The sequence below is a fragment of the Phyllobates terribilis genome, unplaced genomic scaffold (genome assembly GCF_046119375.1).
Source record: "Phyllobates terribilis strain yellow unplaced genomic scaffold, ASM4611937v1 Scaffold_2__4_contigs__length_985480577, whole genome shotgun sequence".
NCBI lineage: Eukaryota > Metazoa > Chordata > Amphibia > Anura > Dendrobatidae > Phyllobates > Phyllobates terribilis.
Genome location: NW_027362762.1, coordinates 969,903,483 through 969,923,925, shown reverse-complemented (window position 1 = coordinate 969,923,925; position 20,443 = coordinate 969,903,483). Strand labels below are relative to the sequence as shown.

The 20,443-nt window shown below is 47.8% G+C and overlaps 1 protein-coding gene across 1 annotated transcript; it reads right to left on the bottom strand.

Annotated features, from left to right (window-relative positions):
- Nucleotides 1-180: 180 nt before the first annotated feature.
- Nucleotides 181-20,415, bottom strand: RABL3 (RAB, member of RAS oncogene family like 3). Its single transcript, XM_073668712.1, has 8 exons — nt 20,285-20,415; nt 19,963-20,054; nt 19,739-19,868; nt 18,904-19,018; nt 9,082-9,232; nt 8,699-8,770; nt 7,775-7,813; nt 181-437 (listed from the first exon to the last, which is right to left on the bottom strand). The coding sequence occupies exons 1-8, from the start codon at nt 20,328-20,330 to the stop codon at nt 378-380; spliced, it is 705 nt and encodes a 234-aa protein (XP_073524813.1). The 5' UTR covers nt 20,331-20,415; the 3' UTR covers nt 181-377.
- Between the last annotated feature and the right edge of the window lie 28 nt (nt 20,416-20,443).

Here is a 20,443-nt window from a genome sequence, read left to right as displayed (position 1 = left end):
TCTCCATGTGGGAACTTCTGGCAATAAATAAGCGTGGATCCACCATTTACAAGGCGACCGCTCTCGCTTATGGCCCTGTACACACAGGCTGGCAGAGTCCAGTGCTGTAAGATTACAAGACATACGGTAGATAACTGTGCAATAAAACTTTACCAGTCCCGAGGTCCCGGACGGACCCTGTTCTCTTTCATCTTTTACTTATATAATAATGAACCGGTGACATCAAACTGTTCATTACAACAAGGCAGCGACGAGGCCACGGATCCGCTCACGTGGACGTCTCCTGGGCTCTCAGCGGCTGATCCATGGGACGTGGAGATCATTTATGTCCCTATTGGTCCTTATAAAAGGAGTCAGTGCCGCATACAGGGAGCTCCTCAGTCATAATGTAAACTTTTAAAGGAGGCGAACCGCTTCCGATCAGAGAATCCCGGCATCTGAGGAGAGAAGAAAACAGATCACAGGCCTGGAGGGCACGGGGTTAATATGGACGGAGCAGAAAATCCACAAGTGGCAGAAAACACCTCGATCAGCAGGGGCACAATCCACAGGAGTCTGCAGAGCTCGGCACCACGGCTATAAAGTGGCCCCGGGTCACTCCCAGATGAAGAATATATGGATGGCAGCGGAGTGCGAGGAGAAGCAATAAAATCTACTGGATTCTCTGAAAATCAGATCTAGATGAGATGAATGTGTCAGGTGACACGGCTCAACATCAGAACTGAACTACCAAGAAGGAAAAGTCCTGGAGATCCCAGAACAGAGACGTCACTAATGACGGAAAACGGAAACAACATTATCACAACCTCCAGAGTCGGAGCCTCGTGCAGAAATCCCGGCACCTACAGCCTTGGTGACGTTTTACAACATAATTTTTCCCAGGCCCCATGTTCCTCGTGTTACTGTGAGCGCCTGCGTGGCCTGAACCAGCTCCTGAGGCTGCAGCGTCTCTTGACTTGTCTCCATCCAGCACATCGGGGATGTCATTGGTCGGTGATTACACAGGAGCTGCCAGCAGCGTCTCCGGACTTGTCTCCATCCAGCACATCAGGACGTCATTGGTCGGTGATTACACAGGAGCTGCCGGCTGCGTCTCCGGACTTGTCTCCATTGAGAACGTCATTGGTCGGTGATTACACAGGAGCTGCCGGCTGCGTCTCCGGACTTGTCTCCATTGAGAACATTGGGGACGTCATTGGTCGGTGATTACACAGGAGCTACCGGCAGCGTCTCCGGACTGGTCTCCATCGAGTACGTCATTGGTCGGTGATTACACAGGAGATCCCGGCAGCGTCTCCGGACTTGTCTCCATCGAGTACATCAGGGACGTCATTGGTCGGTGATTACACAGGAGCTGCCGGCTGCGTCTCCGGACTTGTCTCCATTGAGAACATCGGGGACCTCATTGGTCGGTGATTACCCAGGAGCTGCCGGCTGCGTCTCTGGACTTGTCTCCATAGAGTACATCGGGGACGTCATTGGTCGGTGATTACACAGGAGCTACCGGCTGCGTCTCCGGACTTGTCTCCATCCAGCACATCGGGGACCTCATTGGTCGGTGATTACCCAGGAGCTACCGGCAGCTTCTCCGGACTTGTCTCCATCCAGCACATCGGGGACGTCATTGGTCGGTGATTACACAGGAGCTGCCGGCAGCGTCTCCGGACTTGTCTCCATCCAGCACATCGGGGACCTCATTGGTCGGTGATTACACAGGAGCTACCGGCAGCGTCTCTGGACTTGTCTCCATTGAGAACATCGGGGATGTCACTGGTCGGTGATTACACAGGAGCGGATCCCGATGATTTATATGTTCAGCGGCAGAACTTTCCTCAGACGACCATTAATGACCTCAGTGACAGCCGTGGAGGCTGGAGGTGCCGGGATTTCTGCACGAGGATCAGACCCCGGACTGGAGAATCAGGAACATGTGATCATGTTGTTTCCATTTTCCATATCAGTAACTTGACTGATGGAAATCACAGGATGGAGACATCAGTTTCCCTTCTTGGTGTTACAACTTCAGTATTGAGTAGTGTGTCGTGATACATTTATTTATACTTGATGACATCTTATATACACTCCATCCATGAGTAAGCCGGGGCCCCCAGGGGCCACTTTATAACCACAGCGCCGCACATTGCAGATTCCTGGAGGAGCCCTGCTGGTTCAGGGCCTTCATGGAGCTTCAGTCCATTGTAAAAGTAAACTAGAACCAAAGAAATTCAACCGATAAAAGGCCAGGTAGTATAAAATCTATAAAACTTGATAAGATCAAGAAAAAATGTGAAGGGGGTGGGAAAACAACCAGAATGGTGGAGCTGATCAAGCATGTGTTCCCCAGATATATACTGTATATCAGACATATATGCAAAGATTGGGATAGATAAATCAAAGCAGGGTATCACAAGGTATGCTTTTTTAACATAAAGAGTATATGACATAATATGTAAAAGTCTCCTAGAGCATAGCAAAAGTAAAGTGCTATATCGCAAGGATACCTCAGGATGAAAAAGAGTGCTATAATTAAGGGATCTCCTGGCATATATACTATAGTAGAGCAGAACCAATAGAGGTGAATGATTTCAATAGGATTAATGTATATACCTGGGTAGCAGTAGGGAGCCAAGTGACACACGATGAAGCTCCCACCCCGACGCGTGTTTCGGCATCAGCCTTTGTCAGCCCCCGAGTTCCAGGAGTTCCCTTGATTATAGCACTCTTTCATCCTGAAATATGGAGTCGCTCCTCTGCAGATATAACGGCTCCCACTCTTCTAGGATGTCTACAAAATTTTGGTGGCGTCTGTGGCAATTTTCGCCCCTTCATCCAGAAGAACAATTGTTAGGCCAGACTCTGATGTTGGGGAGTCAGAGCTCACAATCTCCATTGTTGGATAGGGATGAGGTCCGGGCTTTGTGCGGCCGCTCACGTTCTCCCCTCCATTTCTGTACGGATCTTGTGCACGGGGCCCAGTGGTAATGTCCTCCTGGAATCACCAAACCCAGACTCCTCCATCAAAAGCAGATAAAGACGAGCGATCCATCACTGCACAGAACATGTCTCCTCCAGAGTCCAGTGGTGGCGGCTTTACACCACTCCATCCGACGCTCGGCATTGTGCTTGGTGATGTACGGCCGCATGCAGCTGCTCGGCCATGAAGCTCCGGGCGGGGGAGCACTGTTTGTTCTGATATCAGAGGAGGACTGGACTCTGCAGTTATGGGGTCAGCAGAGCGGTGGTGACTTTTCTACTCCTCAGCACTCGGCCCCCCACTCTGTAATGTTACGGGGTCTTCACTTCATGGTTGAGTTGCTGCGGTTCCTTCCACTTCTCAATAATATCACTCATAGGTGATGGGGGAAGATTCAGGAGGAGAAATGTCATGAACGAATTTGTTACCCAGGTGGCCCCTATTACAGGACCGCGATGGTCAGTGAGCTCTGCACCACTGGCCGCTCTGTCGTATGGTAGTAAAGCCAGACGGCACGGCCGGAGGGTATACACCAGGAGACCCTGGGGGCTGAATGTTATACACCAAAGAGACGGAGATTATATAACTACTAGATGGTGGCCCGATTCTAACGCATCGGGTATTCTAGAATATGTATGCGGCCGACCGGGCGCAATTAGCAGAGCGGTGTTTAAATTTGGCGCCAAAATCGCTGATTGGTCGCGGTTACCAAACGCGACCAATCAGCAAAGCGGTGTTTAAATTTGGCGGCAATATCGGAGATTAGTCGCGAGCAATCAGCAGAGCGGTTTTTAAATTTGGCGCCAATACTGCTGATTGGTCGCGACCGCGACCAATCAGCAGAGCGGTGTTTAAATTTGGCACCAATCTCGCTGATTGGTCGCGGATGGCGGCCGCAACCAATCAGCAAAGCAGTGTTTAAATTTTGGGCCAAAATCGCTGATTGGTCGCAGGCGGCGGTCGCGACCAATCGGCGAACCGTGTTAGTGAGAACTGGAGAGCGTGTTTAAATTTGGCACCAACATCGCTGATTAGTCGCGACCAATCAGCAAAGAGGTGTTTAAATTTGGCGACAATCTCGCTGATTGTTCGCGGCTGGCAGCCGCGACCAATCAGCAGAGCGGGGTTTAAATTTGGCCCCAATACTGCTAATTGGTCGCGGCAAGCGACCGCGACCAATCAGCAGAGCGTTGTTTAAATTTGTCACAAAAAACGAAGATTGGTCGCGGCCGGTGGTTGCGACCAATCAGCAGATTGAGGTTTAAATTTGGCGCCAATACTGCTGACTGGTCACGGCCGACAACCGCGACCAATCAGCAGAGCGGTGTTTAAATTTGGCGCCAATCTAGCTGATTGGACACGTCTGGCAACCGCGACCAATTAGCAGAGCGTTGTTTAAATTTGGCGCCAAGATCACTGATTGGTCGCGTGTGGAGAGCGCGACCAATCAGCGAATCGTATTGGTGAGGAGCGGGGAGCGGAATTGTATTAGTGAGGACCGGGGAGCGCCGCTGCCTGTGCGGGTACTTCCGCTGCGAGAACCCGGGACATGAGCGGGCGCTCGGAGCAGAAGTATCCCGACCCGCAGCGCCGCTCCCCGGTCCTCCCTTCACACCCTAGCCGCTGATGTCCCCACAGTATCTGCATGGTGTTACAAAGGTCCGGACATTTGTGTTAAAAATCGGTGATTGGTCGCTGGCGCTGCCCGCGACCAATCACCGATTTGGGCGCCAAATTTAAATATCGGCCGCGACCAATCACCGATCTTGGCTCCATATTTAAACACCGCTGTTCTGAATGGATATTTAAATTTGGCGCCCAAATCGGTGATTGGTCGCGGGCAGCGCCAGCGACCAATCAGCGATTTTTAACACAAATGTCTGGACCTTTGTAACACCATGCGGATACTGTGGGGACATCAGCGGCTAGGGTGTGAAGGGAGGACCGGGGAGCGGCGCTGCGGGTCCGGATACTTCTGCTCCGAGCACCTGCTCATGTCCCGGGTTCTCGCAGCGGAAGTATCCGCACAGGCAGCGCCGCTGACATCCAATTGGTCGCGGCCGCTATTTAAATCTGCCGCACAAATCGGTGATTGCTCGCTGTCTTGGCCCGCGACCAATCACTGATTTTGGCGCCAAAGTTAAACACTATTGTGCTGATTGGTCGCGGACGCTGACCGCGACCAGTCACCGATTTGGGCGCCAAATTTAAATATCGGCCGAGACCAATCACGATCTTGGCTCCACATTTAAACACCGCTTTGCTGATTGGTCGCGGCCGATATTTTAAATTTGGCGCCCAAATCGGTGATTGGTCGCGGGCAGCGTCGGCGACCAATCAGCACAGCGGTGTTTAAGTTTTGCGCTAAGATCAGTGATTGGTCGGGTCCGAAGACCGCGACCAATCATCGAATCGTCTTGGTGAGGACCGGGGAGCGGCGCTGCCTGTGCGGCTACTTACGCTGCGAGAACCCGGGACATGAGCGGGCGCTTGCAGCAGAAGTATCCCGACCCGCAGCGCCGCTCCCCGGTCCTCCCTTCCACATGGAGGTCAGCGGCGCCGGCGGTCCTTCCGCTGCTACCGGCCCGGGAGATGAGCGCATCGCGCCGCTCATCTCCCGGCTGCATCTCCGTCCCGCAGATGGGTCCGGCGGTCGGGTTCCTTCTGCTGGTACTGGCCGGGAGATGAGCGCCTCGCGCCGATCATCTCCCGGCTGCATCGCCGCTGAGCTCCGTCCCGCAAATGAGCCGCTAACGGCCGCCATCTTTTTTCAGAAATCCCGCGGCGCTGATTGGCCGCTGGCGGACCAATGAGCGATGTGGGATTTCCTGGACAGACAGACAGACAGACACACAGACGGGATAAGACGATTATATATATAGAAGATGATGGGACTAAACGGGAAAACCTGAGCTCAATGATTAAGGCCCAATGTTTCTCCCCACATCGTGTGACTGCGCACTGACACTGCAGGTGGGGCGCACTTATTCTCCACGCACTGCAGATTAGGAGGATTTCCCACTTGTCTTTCATCTCTTACATTTGGATTAAACACTAGGAAACATTAAGTGTGAGAATAAATCCAATAATATCAGACATGGGGGAGTGAATCTTCCCGCTCGGTATGGTCCCCGTAAGCCTCATGGCAGGGCTGTGGAGTGAATAAGCCAAAACTCCAACTCCTCAATTTCCATGACTCCGACCCCCTCATACACGGCTCCGACCCCCTCATACACGGCTGATGTTTAACCCCTTAAGACCCGGAGCATTTTTCGTTTTTGCATTTTCGTTTTTGCTCCCCTTGTTCCCAGAGCCATAGCGTTTTTATTTTTTGGTCAATATGGCCATGTGAGGGCTTATTTTTTGCGGGACGAGTTGTACTTTTCAACGCCATTACTAGTTTTATCATATTCTGTACGGGAAAAAAATTCCAAGTGCGGTAAAATTGCAAAAAAAGTGCAATACCACAGTTGTTTTCTATTTATTTTTTTTACCATGTTCACTGAATGCTAAAACTGACCTGCCCTTCTTATTCTACAGGTCATTACGAGTTCATAGACACCAAACATGTATAGGTTCTTTTATATTTAAGTGGTGAAAAAAAATTCCAAAATTTGGCAAAAAAAATAAATAAAAAAATAGCGCCATTTTCTAAGACCCGTAGCGTCTCAATTTTTCGTGATCTGGGGCTGGTTGATGGCTTATTTTTTGCGTGCCAGGCTGACGTTTTTATTGATAACATTTGGGGTAGATCCGATGTTTTGATCGCCCGTTATTGCATTTTATTGCAATTTTGCGGCGACCAAAAAACGTAATTCTGCCGTTTAGAATTTTTTTCTCGCTACGCCGTTTACCGATCGGATTAATTCTTTTTTTATATTGATAGATCGGGCGATTCTGAACGCGGCGATACCAAATATGTGTATGTGGGTTTTTTTTTTATATATTTTATTTTGAATGGGGCGAAAGGGGGGTGATTTAAACTTTTATATTTTTTTATATATTTTTAAAAACTTTTTTTTTTTTTTACTTTTTGCATGCTTCTATAGTCTCCATAGGAGACTAGAAGCAGCAACTGTCCGATCGCCTCTGCTACATACAGGGGACGAGCAGGTCCCCTGCATGCAGCAGAAATGGTCCTGTGCTATGAGCGCCGACCACTAGGTGGCGCTCATAGCGACAAGATCATGACAACCACAGGCGTCTGCTGCAGACCCTGGGTTGTCATGCACGCCCATCAGCGACCCGCGATCACGTGACGGGGTCGCCGGTGGGCGGGGCTTATGACGCGCTACCCGGAAGCGCGCGTTAAATGCTGCTGTCGGAGATTGACAGCAGCATTTAACTGGTTAACAGCAGCGGGTGGATCGCGATTCCACCCGCGGCTGTTGCGGGCACATGTCAGCTGTAAGAATCAGCTGACATGTGCTCCGTTCAGTGAGGGCTCAGCGCAGCAGCCCTCACTGAACGGGGGGTACGCAAATATGCGTACTAATACGTCCCCGGTAAGTAAGGGGTTAAAGTGATAAATTTACTGCAGCTCAGATTCATCTCAGCTAAAAGTCCAGACCCTGAGATCAGGAATAGGACGGACATTTATAGGACATTTCAGAACTTTCCCAAATTCTTATGAAAAAATATTCCCCACAAACTGCATTGTACTACTGTATCCAATATATGATATATTTTAGGAGTTGGTACATTTTATACTGACTGCGATTCCGACTCCAACTCCACAGCCCTGCCTCATGGTGCTCCCCTATATACAGTACAGGGGCAGGAGAATGAGCGTGCACTCACTGTGTTTCCGTCCCGTGAGAAGTATCTTTTCTCTATCACCTGAAAAAGAAGGAGATCCTGTGAGACGACGATCCGCCATGAAAGCGCAGACACGGGTGAGCGACAAACAGCGCGGCACCACCGTGTGTACACTGCCTCACCAAGGAAGACAAGAGCTGCACACAATCTATTCTCCCTGTTATCAGCCATTCCAGGCTGTGGTGAGGACAATGGTAGTGATCATCAATAGGATGGCTACATCTGGATGACTACAGTATATCCAGCACTGATATCAGCCTCTTATAACGCTCCAGTACTGATATAACCTCCAGACATTACACCATATGTGACTGATATCAGCCTCTTATAACGCTCCAGTACTGATATAACCTCCAGACATTACACCATATGTGACTGATGTCAGCTCCTCTTATAACGCTCCAGTACTGATATAACCTCCAGACATTACACCATATGTGACTGATATCAGCCTCTTATAACGCTCCAGTACTGATATAACCTCCAAACATTACACCATATGACTGATATCAGCCCCTCTTATAACGCTCCAGTACTGATATAACCTCCAGACATTACATCATATGTGACTGATATCAGCCTCTTATAACGCTCCAGTACTGATATAACCTCCAGACATTACATCATATGTGACTGATATCAGCTCCTCTTATAACGCTCCAGTACTGATATAACCTCCAGACATTACATCATATGTGACTTATATCAGCTCCTCTTATAATGCTCCAGTACTGATATAACCTCCAGACATTACATCATATGTGACTGATATCAGCCCCTCTTATAACGCTCCAGTACTGATATAACCTCCAGACATTACATCATATGTGACTGATATCAGCCCCTCTTATAATGCTTCAGTACTGATATAAGCTGTGGATTTTGGGTGATATGATAATCTGTTACCTTATCGAAGAATCTGCTGAGTTTGACAGCGTTGGATGACCCAGCGGCGAGGTACCGTGTATTAGTGCAGTCCTGTATGGAGGGAGGACATCACATGATTATACTGCCCCCTGCTGGGTGAATAATGCTGATTTTCAGCATAATAAACATTACATTAGACCCCCCTGATTCCTCAGCACTTGCTGTCACGATGCTGTACACTGCACAGTATAAACACTCCATCTCCCACACAGCCTCAGACAATGAAGCAGCAGGGGCAGCGTCATTATGAGGCTTTGTGGCCTGAGAGCGAGCAGTACAGTAGCAGAATTGTGATTTCAGCTCTGGATGAGACTAGAGTATAATGAGGACGTTTTAACAAGAGTTTTCAGTGTCTTTCTTACCAGATTTATTTCCTCTGCATTGAAATCCTCGGCCAGGAAAGCCGTGCGGGTGAGAACCTCGTTACGCTTCGCCTCTGGGATCTGATCTAGTTTGGTGCCGATCACCAGAAGAGGGATCTGATTATCTGCAAAGTTCTCCCGGTCATAGTCCCTACAGGAGCAGCGAGAGGGAGGTCAGCATGGGAGCATTAAAGAGCACGGCCTGTTCATCTGGCAACAAAGATGACTGCCGTTATAGCGCCCCCACAGGATGCTCCAATTTTCCTCCTGTAATTTGCTCATAAGAGTAGGAAAGTTGGGTGTCAATGGGAGATATAACGACTGACAAACTGTGTGCAGCATTATGTATATAGTATAGTAGATGGCGGCCCGATTCTAACGCATCGGGTATTCTAGAATATGTATGCGGCCGACCGGGCGCAAATAATCAGCGAAGCAGTGTTTAAATGGGTTGTGCCCTACTTTAAATTAACCCCCCAATGTATTCCCCCGGGGCCCCTAATGAATTTTGCAATTACGTCATGTTGTCAATACTGCTTGTGACAACATCGCTGAGGACGCACAGCCAGCACATAATCCCCCCGGCTGCAGCCGGCTCTCGCTTCCGCTTACATCACGACTATTTGCGGCTGCTGCCAAGGAGTCTCCTGTTTCGCGTTCCACGGTGAGTGATGGGCTGTGGGTGGGGTTATCCCCCATCGTGTCACACCCAGCATCCACAGCGCGCTCTGTCAATGAAGGCGCGTGCGGTGGATGCCGGGTGTGACGGGATGGGGGATAACCCCACCCACAGCCCATCACTCACCGTGGAACGCGAAACAGGAGACTCCTTGGCAGCAGCCGCAAATAGTTGTGACATAAGCAGAAGCAAGAGCCAGCTGCAGCCGGGGGTCACAAGCTGCCTGTGCGCGGTGACCCGAGTATAAGCAGAGACCCCTAATTTTACAACAAAAAACTGGGAAAATTTACCGTGTTAGTGAGGACCGGCGCTGCCTGTGCGGGTACTTCCGCTGCGAGCGCCGGTCATCTACCGGCTGCATCGCCGCTGACCTCCACGCGGCTACCGTCGGGAGATCAGTAGCTAGGGCCGCTGATCTCCCGACGGCAAGTGTGAAGGGAGGACCGGGGTGCGAGGCCGCCGGTCGGGGTACTTCTGCTGCGAGCAGCCGGGAGATGACCGGCTAGCACCGGTCATCTCCCGGCTGCGTCGCCGCTGATCTCCCGACGGTGGCCTGCGTGTTTCAAATCCGGCGCCAATTCGCGGCCGGACTGCGCTCGTTGCTAATTGGTGGTGGCCTCCGGCAGCGACCAATCAGAGAAGCGGTGTTTTAAATTTCGCGACCAATCAGCGAACCGTGTTAGTGAGGACCGGGGCGCGGCGCTGCCTGTGCGGGTACTTCCGCTGCGAGCAGCCGGGAGATGAGGCTAGGGCCGCTGATCTCCCGACGGCAAGTGTGAAAGGAGGACCGGGGAGCAGCGCCACCTAGGCCGCCGGTCGGGGTACTTCTGCTGCGAGCAGCCGGGAGATGACCGGCTAGCGCTGGTCGTCTCTCTGCTGCATCGCCACTGACTTCCGTGCGGCAGATGAGCCACTAACGGCCGCCATCTTGTTCTGAAATCCCGCGTCGCTGATTGGCCGCGGCGGGACCAATCAGCGACGTGGGATTTCCTGGACGGACAGACAGACGGGATAAGCCGATTATATAGTAAATATGCATCATACACAGTGAAGAGAATTATGTATATAGTATATATGCATCATACACCGTGCGCAGCATTACGTATAATAAATAAAGGTGCATCTCAATAAATTAAAATATCATCAAAAAGTGAATTTATTTCAGTTCTTCAATACAAAAAGTGAAGCTTCTATATTATATGGAGTCATTACACGCAGAGTGATCTATTTCACGTGATTATTTCTGTTAATGTTGGTGATTATGGCTTACAGCCAATGAAAACACAAAAGTCATTATCTCAGTAAATTAGAATACTCTATAACAACAGCTGGTCATCCTCCTGAAATGTCTGTTCAGTAAATGCCTCAATACTTGGTCGGGCTCCTTGTGCATCAATTACTGCATCAATGCGGCAATGTGGCATGGAGGGATCAGCCTGTGGCATGGAGGGATCAGCCTGTGGCATGGAGGGGATCAGCCTGTGGCATGGAGGGGATCAGCCTGTGGCATGGAGGGGATCAGCCTGTGGCATGGAGGGATCAGCCTGTGGCCCTGCTGAGGGGTTATGGAAGCCCAGGTGGCTTTGATAGCCCCCTTCAGGTCGTCTGCATTGTTGGGTCTGGGGTCTCATCTTCCTCTTGACAATACCCCATAGATTCTCTATAATAGATCCTCTATGGGGTTAAGGTCAGGCGAGTTTGCTGACAATCAAGCACAGTGATACTGTTGTGTGTAAACCAGGTGTTGGTACTTTTGGCCGTGTGGACAGGGGCCAAGTCCTGCTGGAGAATGACATTTCCATCTCCATAAAGCTTGTCGGCAGAGGGAAGCATGAAGTGCTGTAAAATGTCCTGGTAGACGGCGGCGCTGACTTTGGTCCTGATAAAACACAGTGGACCTCCACCAGCAGATGACATGGCCCCCAAACCATCATCGATTGTGGAGACTTCACACTAGACCTCCAGCAGCTTGGATTGTGGCCTCTCCACTCTTCCTCCAGACTCTGGGACCTTGTGGAGTGTCAGTGACTTCCTTCTGGACATCTGTCAAGTCAGCAGTCTTCCCCATGATTGTGGAGCCTATGGAAACAGACTAAGGGACCTTTTTAAACACTTAGGAAGCCTTTGTAGGTGTTTTTTGTAATTATTCTAATTTACTGAGATAATGACTTTTGTGTTTTCATTGGTTGTTAGCCATAATCATCAACATTAACGGAAATAAACACGTGAAATAGATCCCTCTGTGTGTAATGACTCTATATAATAGATCCCTCTGTGTGTAATGACTATATAATAGATCCCTCTGTGTGTAATGACTCTATATAATAGATCCCTCTGTGTGTAATGACTCTATATAATAGATCCCTCTGTGTGTAATGACTCTATATAATAGATCCCTCTGCGTGTAATGACTCTATATAATAGATCCCTCTGCGTGTAATGACTCTATATAATAGATCCCTCTGCGTGTAATGACTCTATATAATAGATCCCTCTGCGTGTAATGACTCTATATAATAGATCCCTCTGTGTGTAATGACTCTATATAATAGATCCCTCTGAGTGTAATGACTCTATATAATATAATATAATATAGGAGTTTCACTTTTAGTATTGAAGAACTGAAATAAATTAACTATTTGATGATATTCTAATTTAGTGAAAAGCACATATATCTATCTATATATAAAACTATCTAATAGTAATATTGCTGCCCTTCTTCACGGGAAATCTCAGTGTAAGAAGGGCCAAAAGTGCTCACTGGGGTTTAGGTCTGGTCATTATTCTCCATCTTTAAGGCCTTTCCTGGCCAAGAGCAGTAGAGATCTCGACGCTGTAATGGAGCCTTGTCCTGCACAACAATCCTGGTTTTCTGGAGAGACGCAGACTTTTTCCTGCTCCACTGCTGGAAAGTGTCTTTCTTGACCCGGTCCTGACATGTCCACTCCTGGGAAGGTTCACCACTGTTAAAGTTTTTTGCCATTTCTGGATAATGGCTCACACTGTGGTTTACTGGAGTCCCAAAGCTTTAGAAATGGCTTTAGAACTTTTTCCAGACTGATAGATCTCAATTACTTTGTTTCTCATTGGTTCCTGAATTTCTCTGGATCGCAGCATGATGTCTAGCCTTTGAGGATTGTTTGGTGTACTTCACTTTGCCAGGCAGGTCCTATTTAAGTGATTTCTTGATTGAGAACAGGTGTGGCAGTAATCCAGCCTGTGTGTGGCAAGGGAAACTGAACTCAACTTCCCAAAGATGTGATAAAGCACAGTTAAAACATAAATTAAAGGGGGGGCACAATCACTTTTTCACACAGGGCCCTGTAGGTTTGGATTTCTTTTTCCCTTAATAATAAAGACCTTCATTTACACACTGCATTTTGTTTTTACTTGTGTTATCTTTCTATAATATTTACATTTGTTTTGTGATCTGAAACATTTAAGTGTGAGAAACATGTAAAAGAATAAGAAATCAGGAAGGGGGCAAACACTTTCTCCTTTTTCACACCACTGTGTGAGTATATTATATTATATTATATTATATATATATATATATATATATATATATATATATATATATATATATATATATATATATATATATATATATATATATATATATATATATATATATATACACACATATACACAGTACAGACCAAAAGTTTGGACACACCTTCTCATTTAAAGATTTTTCTGTATTTTCATGACTATGAAAATTGTACATTCACACTGAAGGCGTCAAAACTATGAATTACCACATGTGGAATTATATACTTAACAAAAAAGTGTGAAACTACTGAAAATATGTCTTATATTCTAGGGTCTTCACAGTAGCCACCTTTTGCTTTGATGACTGCTTTGCACACTCTTGGCATTCTCTTGATGAGCTTCAAGAGGTAGTCACTGGAAATGGTCTTCACTTCTCAGGTGTGCCCTGTCAGGTTTAATAAGTGGGATTTCTTGCCTTATAAATGGGGTTGGGACCATCAGTTGTGTTGTGCAGAAGTCTGATGGATACACAGCTGATAGTCCTACTGAATAGACTGTTAGAATTTGTATTATGGCAAGAAAAAAGCAGCTAAGTAATGAAAAACGAGTGGCCATCATTACTTTAAGAAATTAAGGTCAGCCAGTGCGAAAAAATTGGGAAAACTTTGAAAGTGTCCCCAAGTGAAGTTGCAAAAACCATCAAGTGCTACAAAGAAACTGGCTCACATGAGGACCGCCCCAGGAAAGGAAGACCAAGAGTCAACTCTGCTTCTGAGGATAAGTTTATCCAAGTCACCAGCCTCAAAAATCGCAGGTTAACAGCAGCTCAGATTAGAGACCAGGTCAATGCCACACAGAGTTCTAGCAGCAGACACATCTCTACAACAACTGTTAAGAGGAGACTTTGTGCAGCAGGGCTTCATGGTAAAATAGCTGCTAGGAAACCACTGCTAAGGACAGGCAACAAGCAGAAGAGACTTGTTTGGGCTAAAGAACACAAGGAATGGACATTACACCAGTGGAAATCTGCTTTGGTCTGATGAGTCCAAATTTGAGATCTTTGGTTCCAACCACCGTGTCTTTGTGCGACGCAGAAAAGGTGAGCGGATGGACTCTACATGCCTGGTTCCCACCGTGAAGCATGGAGGAGGAGGTGTGATGGTGTGGGGGGCTTTGCTGGTGACTGTTGGGGATTTATTCAAAATTGAAGGCATACTGAACCAGCATGGCTACCACAGCATCTTGCAGCGGCATGCTATTCCATCCGGTTTGTGTTTAGTTGGACCATCATTTATTTTTCAACAGGACAATGACCCCAAACACCTCCAGGCTGTGTAAGGGCTATTTGACCAAGAAGGAGAGTGATGGGGTGCTACGCCAGATGACCTGGTCTCCACAGTCACCAGACCTGAACCCAATCGAGATGGTTTGGGGTGAGCTGGACCGCAGAGTGAAGGCAAAAGGGCCAACAAGTGCTAAGCATCTCTGGGAACTCCTTCAAGATTGTTGGAAGACCATTTCCGGTGACGACCTCTTGAAGCTCATCAAGAGAATGCCAAGAGTGTGCAAAGCAGTCATCAAAGCAAAAGGTGGCTACTTTGAAGAACCTAGAATATAAGACATATTTTCAGTTGTTTCACACTTTTTTGTTAACTATATAATTCCACATGTGTTAATTCATAGTTTTGATGCCTTCAGTGTGAATGTACAATTTTTATAGTCATGAAAATACAGAAAAATCTTTAAATGAGAAGGTGTGTCCAAACTTTTGGTCTGTACTGTATATATATTACAGAAGATATTAGTGCATACTACTGCACTAACACATATACACTGCTCAAAAAAAGAAGGGAACACTTAAACAACAGACTATAACTCCAAGTAAGTCAAAGTTCTGTGAAATCAAACTGTCCACTTAGGAAGCAACACTGATTGACAATCAATTTCACATGCTGTTGTGCAAATGGAATAGACAATGGATGGAAATTATTGCCAATTATCAAGACACCCTCAATAAAAGGAGTGGTTCTGCAGGTGGGGACCACAGACCACATCTCAGTACCAATGCTTTCTGGCTGATGTTTTGATCACTTTTGAATGTTGGTTGTGCTTTCAACCCACCGAAGTTGCTCAGGTAGTGCAGCTCATCCAGGATGGCAGATCAATGCGAGCTGTGGCAAGAAGGTTTGCTGTGTCTGTCAGCGTAGTGTCCAGAGGCTGGAGGCGCTACCAGGAGACAGGCCAGTACACCAGGAGACGTGGAGGGGGCCGTAGGACGGCAACAACCCAGCAGCAGGACCGCTACCTCCCCCTTTGTGCAAGGAGGAACAGGAGGAGCACTGCCAGAGCCCTGCAAAATGACCTCCAGCAGACCACAAATGTGCATGTGTCTGCACAAACGGTTAGAAACCGACTCCATGAGGGTGGTATGAGGGCCCGACGTCCACAGATGGGGGTTGTACTCACAGCCCAGCACCATGCAGGATGCTTGGCATTTCCCACAGAACACCAGGATTGGCAAAGTCGCCACTGGAGCGCTGTGCTCTTCACAGATGAAAGCAGGTTCACACTGAGCACATGTGACAGACGTGACAGAGTCTGGAGATGCCGTGGAGAGCGATCTGCTGCCTGCAACATCCTTCAGCATGACCGGTTTGGCAGTGGGTCAGTAATGGTGTGGGGTGGCATTTCTTTGGAGGGCCGCACAGCCCTCCATGTGCTCACCAGAGGTAGCCTGACCTCCATTAGGTACCGAGATGAGATCCTCAGACCCCTTGTGAGACCATATGCTGGTGCGGTTGGCCCTGGGTTCCTCCTAATGCAGGACAATGCCAGACCTCATGTGGCTGGAGTGTGTCAGCAGTTCCTGCAAGATGAAGGCATTGAAGCTATGAACTGGCCCGCCCGTTCCCCAGACCTGAATCCAATTGAGCACATCTGGGACATCATGTCTCTCTCCATCCACCAACGTCACGTTGCACCACAGACTGTCCAGGAGTTGGCGGATGCTTTAGCCCAGGTCTGGGAGGAGATCCCACAGGAGACCATCCGTAACCTCATCAGGAGCATGCCCAGGCGTTGTAGGGAGGTCATACAGGCACGTGGAGGCCACACACAATACTCAGCCTCATCAGGAGCATGCCCAGGCGTTGTAGGGAGGTCATACCGGCACGTGGAGGCCACACACAATAAGGAGACTCATTTTAACTTGTTTTAAGGACATTACATCAAAGTTGGATCAGTCTGTAGTGTGTTTTTCCACTTTAATTTTGGGGGTGACTCCAAATCCAGGCCTCCATTGGTTAATAAATGTGATTTCCATTGATGATTTTTGTGTGATTTTGTTGTCAGCACATTCAACTTTGTACAGAACAAAGTATTCAATGAGAATATTTCATTCATTCAGATCTAGGATGTGTTATTTAAGTGTTCCCTTTATTTTTTTGAGCTAAAATATTATATATATATATATATACATAAAATTTTACAGATTTTGCAGCCCAATAGTTGATAGGTACCTTCCCCAACAGCCAGCTGAGTTCAGTTGTACAGCGCCATTGGTTCAAGTAGTCAGATGAATAACACACTTACTATTCACGGAAGTTTGTTAGCATTCCTCCAGCTCCCATTCTACGGTAGTAACTATGGCAGGGTTCTCTGGCAAGGTGGAAACAAGGTGGAGGACGCCCCCTGAAGAAGGCAAACGCCGAAACGTGCGTTGGGGTGGACGAGCGGTCCACATGTGGGTGCCCTGACATCGCAGCTTGTGGCCCAGGTAATTCTCCCCTATATAACGCAGCACTTGCTTTTTACTCACCTATCTTCATACTCGCTTGGTATACACTCTGTCAACATAACTCTATTAATTGAACCTTCCTAGCTGCCATACCTTGATTATAATAGTGCTATAGTGGCTATTACTAGTGTCCCTTATGTGGCGTTTTGATATGATGAATGTATATCTTAGCTGCTGGTATATGGCACCCTGACAGTATAGGTTTTGAGTTCCCTATGAGGTATTGCCAAGTATTTGATATTATTTCTACATATACACTTGTTATATGCACTACCATATGGGTATTACTATGGGTATTACACTGTGGTCATTTGATAATCCTCTTTATTGGTCTGTCATATGAAGGACTATATACACGTTTTTTTGCTGTGGTGCCTCGGACCCTATAACATGTGGACTGGATCGTCCCTTCAGTGAGATGGTCATCCTACATGATATGTGTCTTTCTGTATTTCTGTACTGTGCCCTATATTGATTATGAAGTAACTTTTTATACTATTTATGAATAAAAGTTAATTTTTAATATTATTTTGGGTTGATATGGTCGTATTTCTCTCTTCAAGTATTTAAGGTGGAAACGTTGCAGGAGCGTCCTCCTGAATCTGCCTCTCTCCTGTGTCCTCGCCCGGGGTGATGGTAAACAGTGGAGAGCTCCGGCCAGAAGCGCTGTTGCTGAGCCGCATCACGAGCGGGGGGCATGAACAATGTGATGTCACTAAGACCAAAGCTATGGGACCTAGATGCGGCCACAAACCGACATGTTTCAAAGGAGATGCTGTCCTTCTTCCTCAGGGTTCCTGATATACGGCGCATGTCGGGAAGGAGTTAAGAAAAAGTCAGTATCTGACGTCCATAAAAGTGCTGTACAGATTTCGCATGAAATGAACAAAGAATATGGGGCCAAAGTGAGTCGCCATACTGTGGTGCGAATGCTAAGAGCAGTAGGGTTGAATGCACGAGGTCCAGTCAAGAAGCCTTTCATCTCTGCAAAGAACCGGAACAAAGAACACAGCCAATGGAAAGAGACATATTGCTGTAAGGTGCTGTGGTTGGATGAATCAAAGTTCAATCTGCTTGGTAGTGATGGCAGCACTATATATACCGCCCAACTGGAAAACGTGAAGATGTAAGGTACCAAACGCCTATAGTGAAGCATGGTGGTGACAATGTCATGGTTTAGGGCTGTTTTTCTGCATCTGCCATTGGCCTCTGCACAGAATTGATGGAAATAGGAATGCTACCATGTACAAGGATATAATGGAAAATGTAATGCAGCCACATGGTAAAACCAAAGTAGGAGATGGAAATTCCAGCAAGACAATGATCCTAAGCACACATCCAATGTAGTAAAAAATTGGTTAGCAAAGAAAAATGATCGCTTGCTGCAATGGCCGAGCCAATCACCTGATATACACCCTATAGAGCAGCTTTGGGATGAGTTAGGGCGACAAGTTGGGGCCTGTACCCAGAGCAATAAAGCTAAATTGTCTGCAGATTTGCAAATGGAACGGAGCAAGATACCTCAAGATGTCTTGAATACTCGAGTGGCTTCAATGCCCTGTCGGTGCGGTGCAGGAATTCTAGCAAGAGGTTATGCTACAAAATACTAAGTTATGGTAAGCAATGAATTACTCTATGTTGTGATCAATAAATAGTAGATGCAAAACTTTTGCTGTCAGTTTTATTTAAGTAAATGACTATATCTATATTCAAAAACATTTTGGTTAAAATTAAGGTCTTGCATGATGACAACTTCATGCACTTTCAATTCACACTTGTAAAATATATTCACATACACGACACAATCCTCACTGCTGAGCATTCTGCACAGTGTACAGTGGGGCAGAGGACTCACCCATTGGTCACCAGCACGCCCGTCGGCTGCAGGTCTCGGTTCAGGGCCTCCAGGGACCAGCGGTACAAGTTCTGAGACGACTTCTTGTTTGTGAGATCGTGAACAAGAACAATACCTGAGAAATACAGAAAGGGGCGATGAAATCCAGGAATGAGCGATTATGTGACTTACAGGCCTCAGCAAAAAAGGAGGTCCGAGGCTTTACTTATCTAAGACTAGAAATAGTGACACATGCACAAGTCACATCCAGAGCTGCAGCCACAATTCAGTACCTGCAGATTACACATAGAGCTGAAGGGAAATGCAGCAGAGTCAGATGTGTGCTCATCAGCAAAGTGCAGACAGAAGGAGGAAGAAGCTGAGAACGAGCATGAGACACGATGTAACGGCAGAATAATGACTGCAGCTCTGGAGGATAAGACACGATGTAAGGCAGAATAATGACTGCAGCTCTGGAGGATAAGACACGATGTAAGGCAGAATAATGACTGCAGCTCTGGAGGATAAGACACGATGTAACGGCAGAATAGTGAGTGCAGCTCTGGAGGTGACTGGAGGAGGAGACCTGATGTAACAGCAGAATAGTGACTGCAGCTCTGGAGGTGACTGGAGGAGGAGACCTGATGTAACAGCAGAATAGTGACAGCAGCTCTGGAGGATAAGACACGATGTAACGGCAGAATAGTGAAGTCAGCTCTGGAGGTGACTGGAGGATAAGACACGATGTAACGGCAGAATAGTGAGTGCAGCTCTGGAGGTGACTGGAGGATAAGACAAGATGTGAGAGCAGAATAGTGAGTGCAGCTCCGGAGGATTTATAATCAGCTCCTCTCACCATTGACACCGTTGTAGAATACGGCTCTGGTGCTCTTCACGCTGCTGGCGCTGCCCACCGATCCGCCAACATCCCACAGCTCTATGTAGAAGGTCTTCTCCTCCGGAGTGCCCTCCCGATACTCATGGAGCTGATGACAAAAAGAAAATGACTGACGGCCCCTCCTGCGGTACAAACTGGATCTTCCCTCCCCCCCGCGGTACAGACCGGACCTCATCACTCACCCTGACGTCCACCGAGCAGCCCACGGTCCAGGACGGTTTCCCCAGCACTTGGTTCTGGCACAGGAGATGGACAAGGGAGGACTTCCCGACTCCTGCAGGCAGAGGGCAGTGTGAGGACGGACAGTCACCCTGCTAGGACACAACCGCTCACACCTGACACCCAGAACTGAGGGAAAGCTGCCTGACAACCCGCACCGCGTCCATATTGGTTGTCACCCAGTTTTCTCAGGAGCAGATAAAACTAAGGAAAGCTCAAATTATTTCTGACGAGAGGATGACACAGGAGACATGACCCTGGCGCCGCCGCCATACTACAGCTCACCGGAGTCCCCCAGCACCAGCACCTTCACCCGGTCCAGCGCCGCCATGTCACCCGGACATGCCCGCCTCCTGCCCTGCTCACCATAACAACCAGAGAAGAACTGATCCTAATTGGTCAGTTCCCAGACCCATCCACCAATTAGAAAAGACAACATCCGGA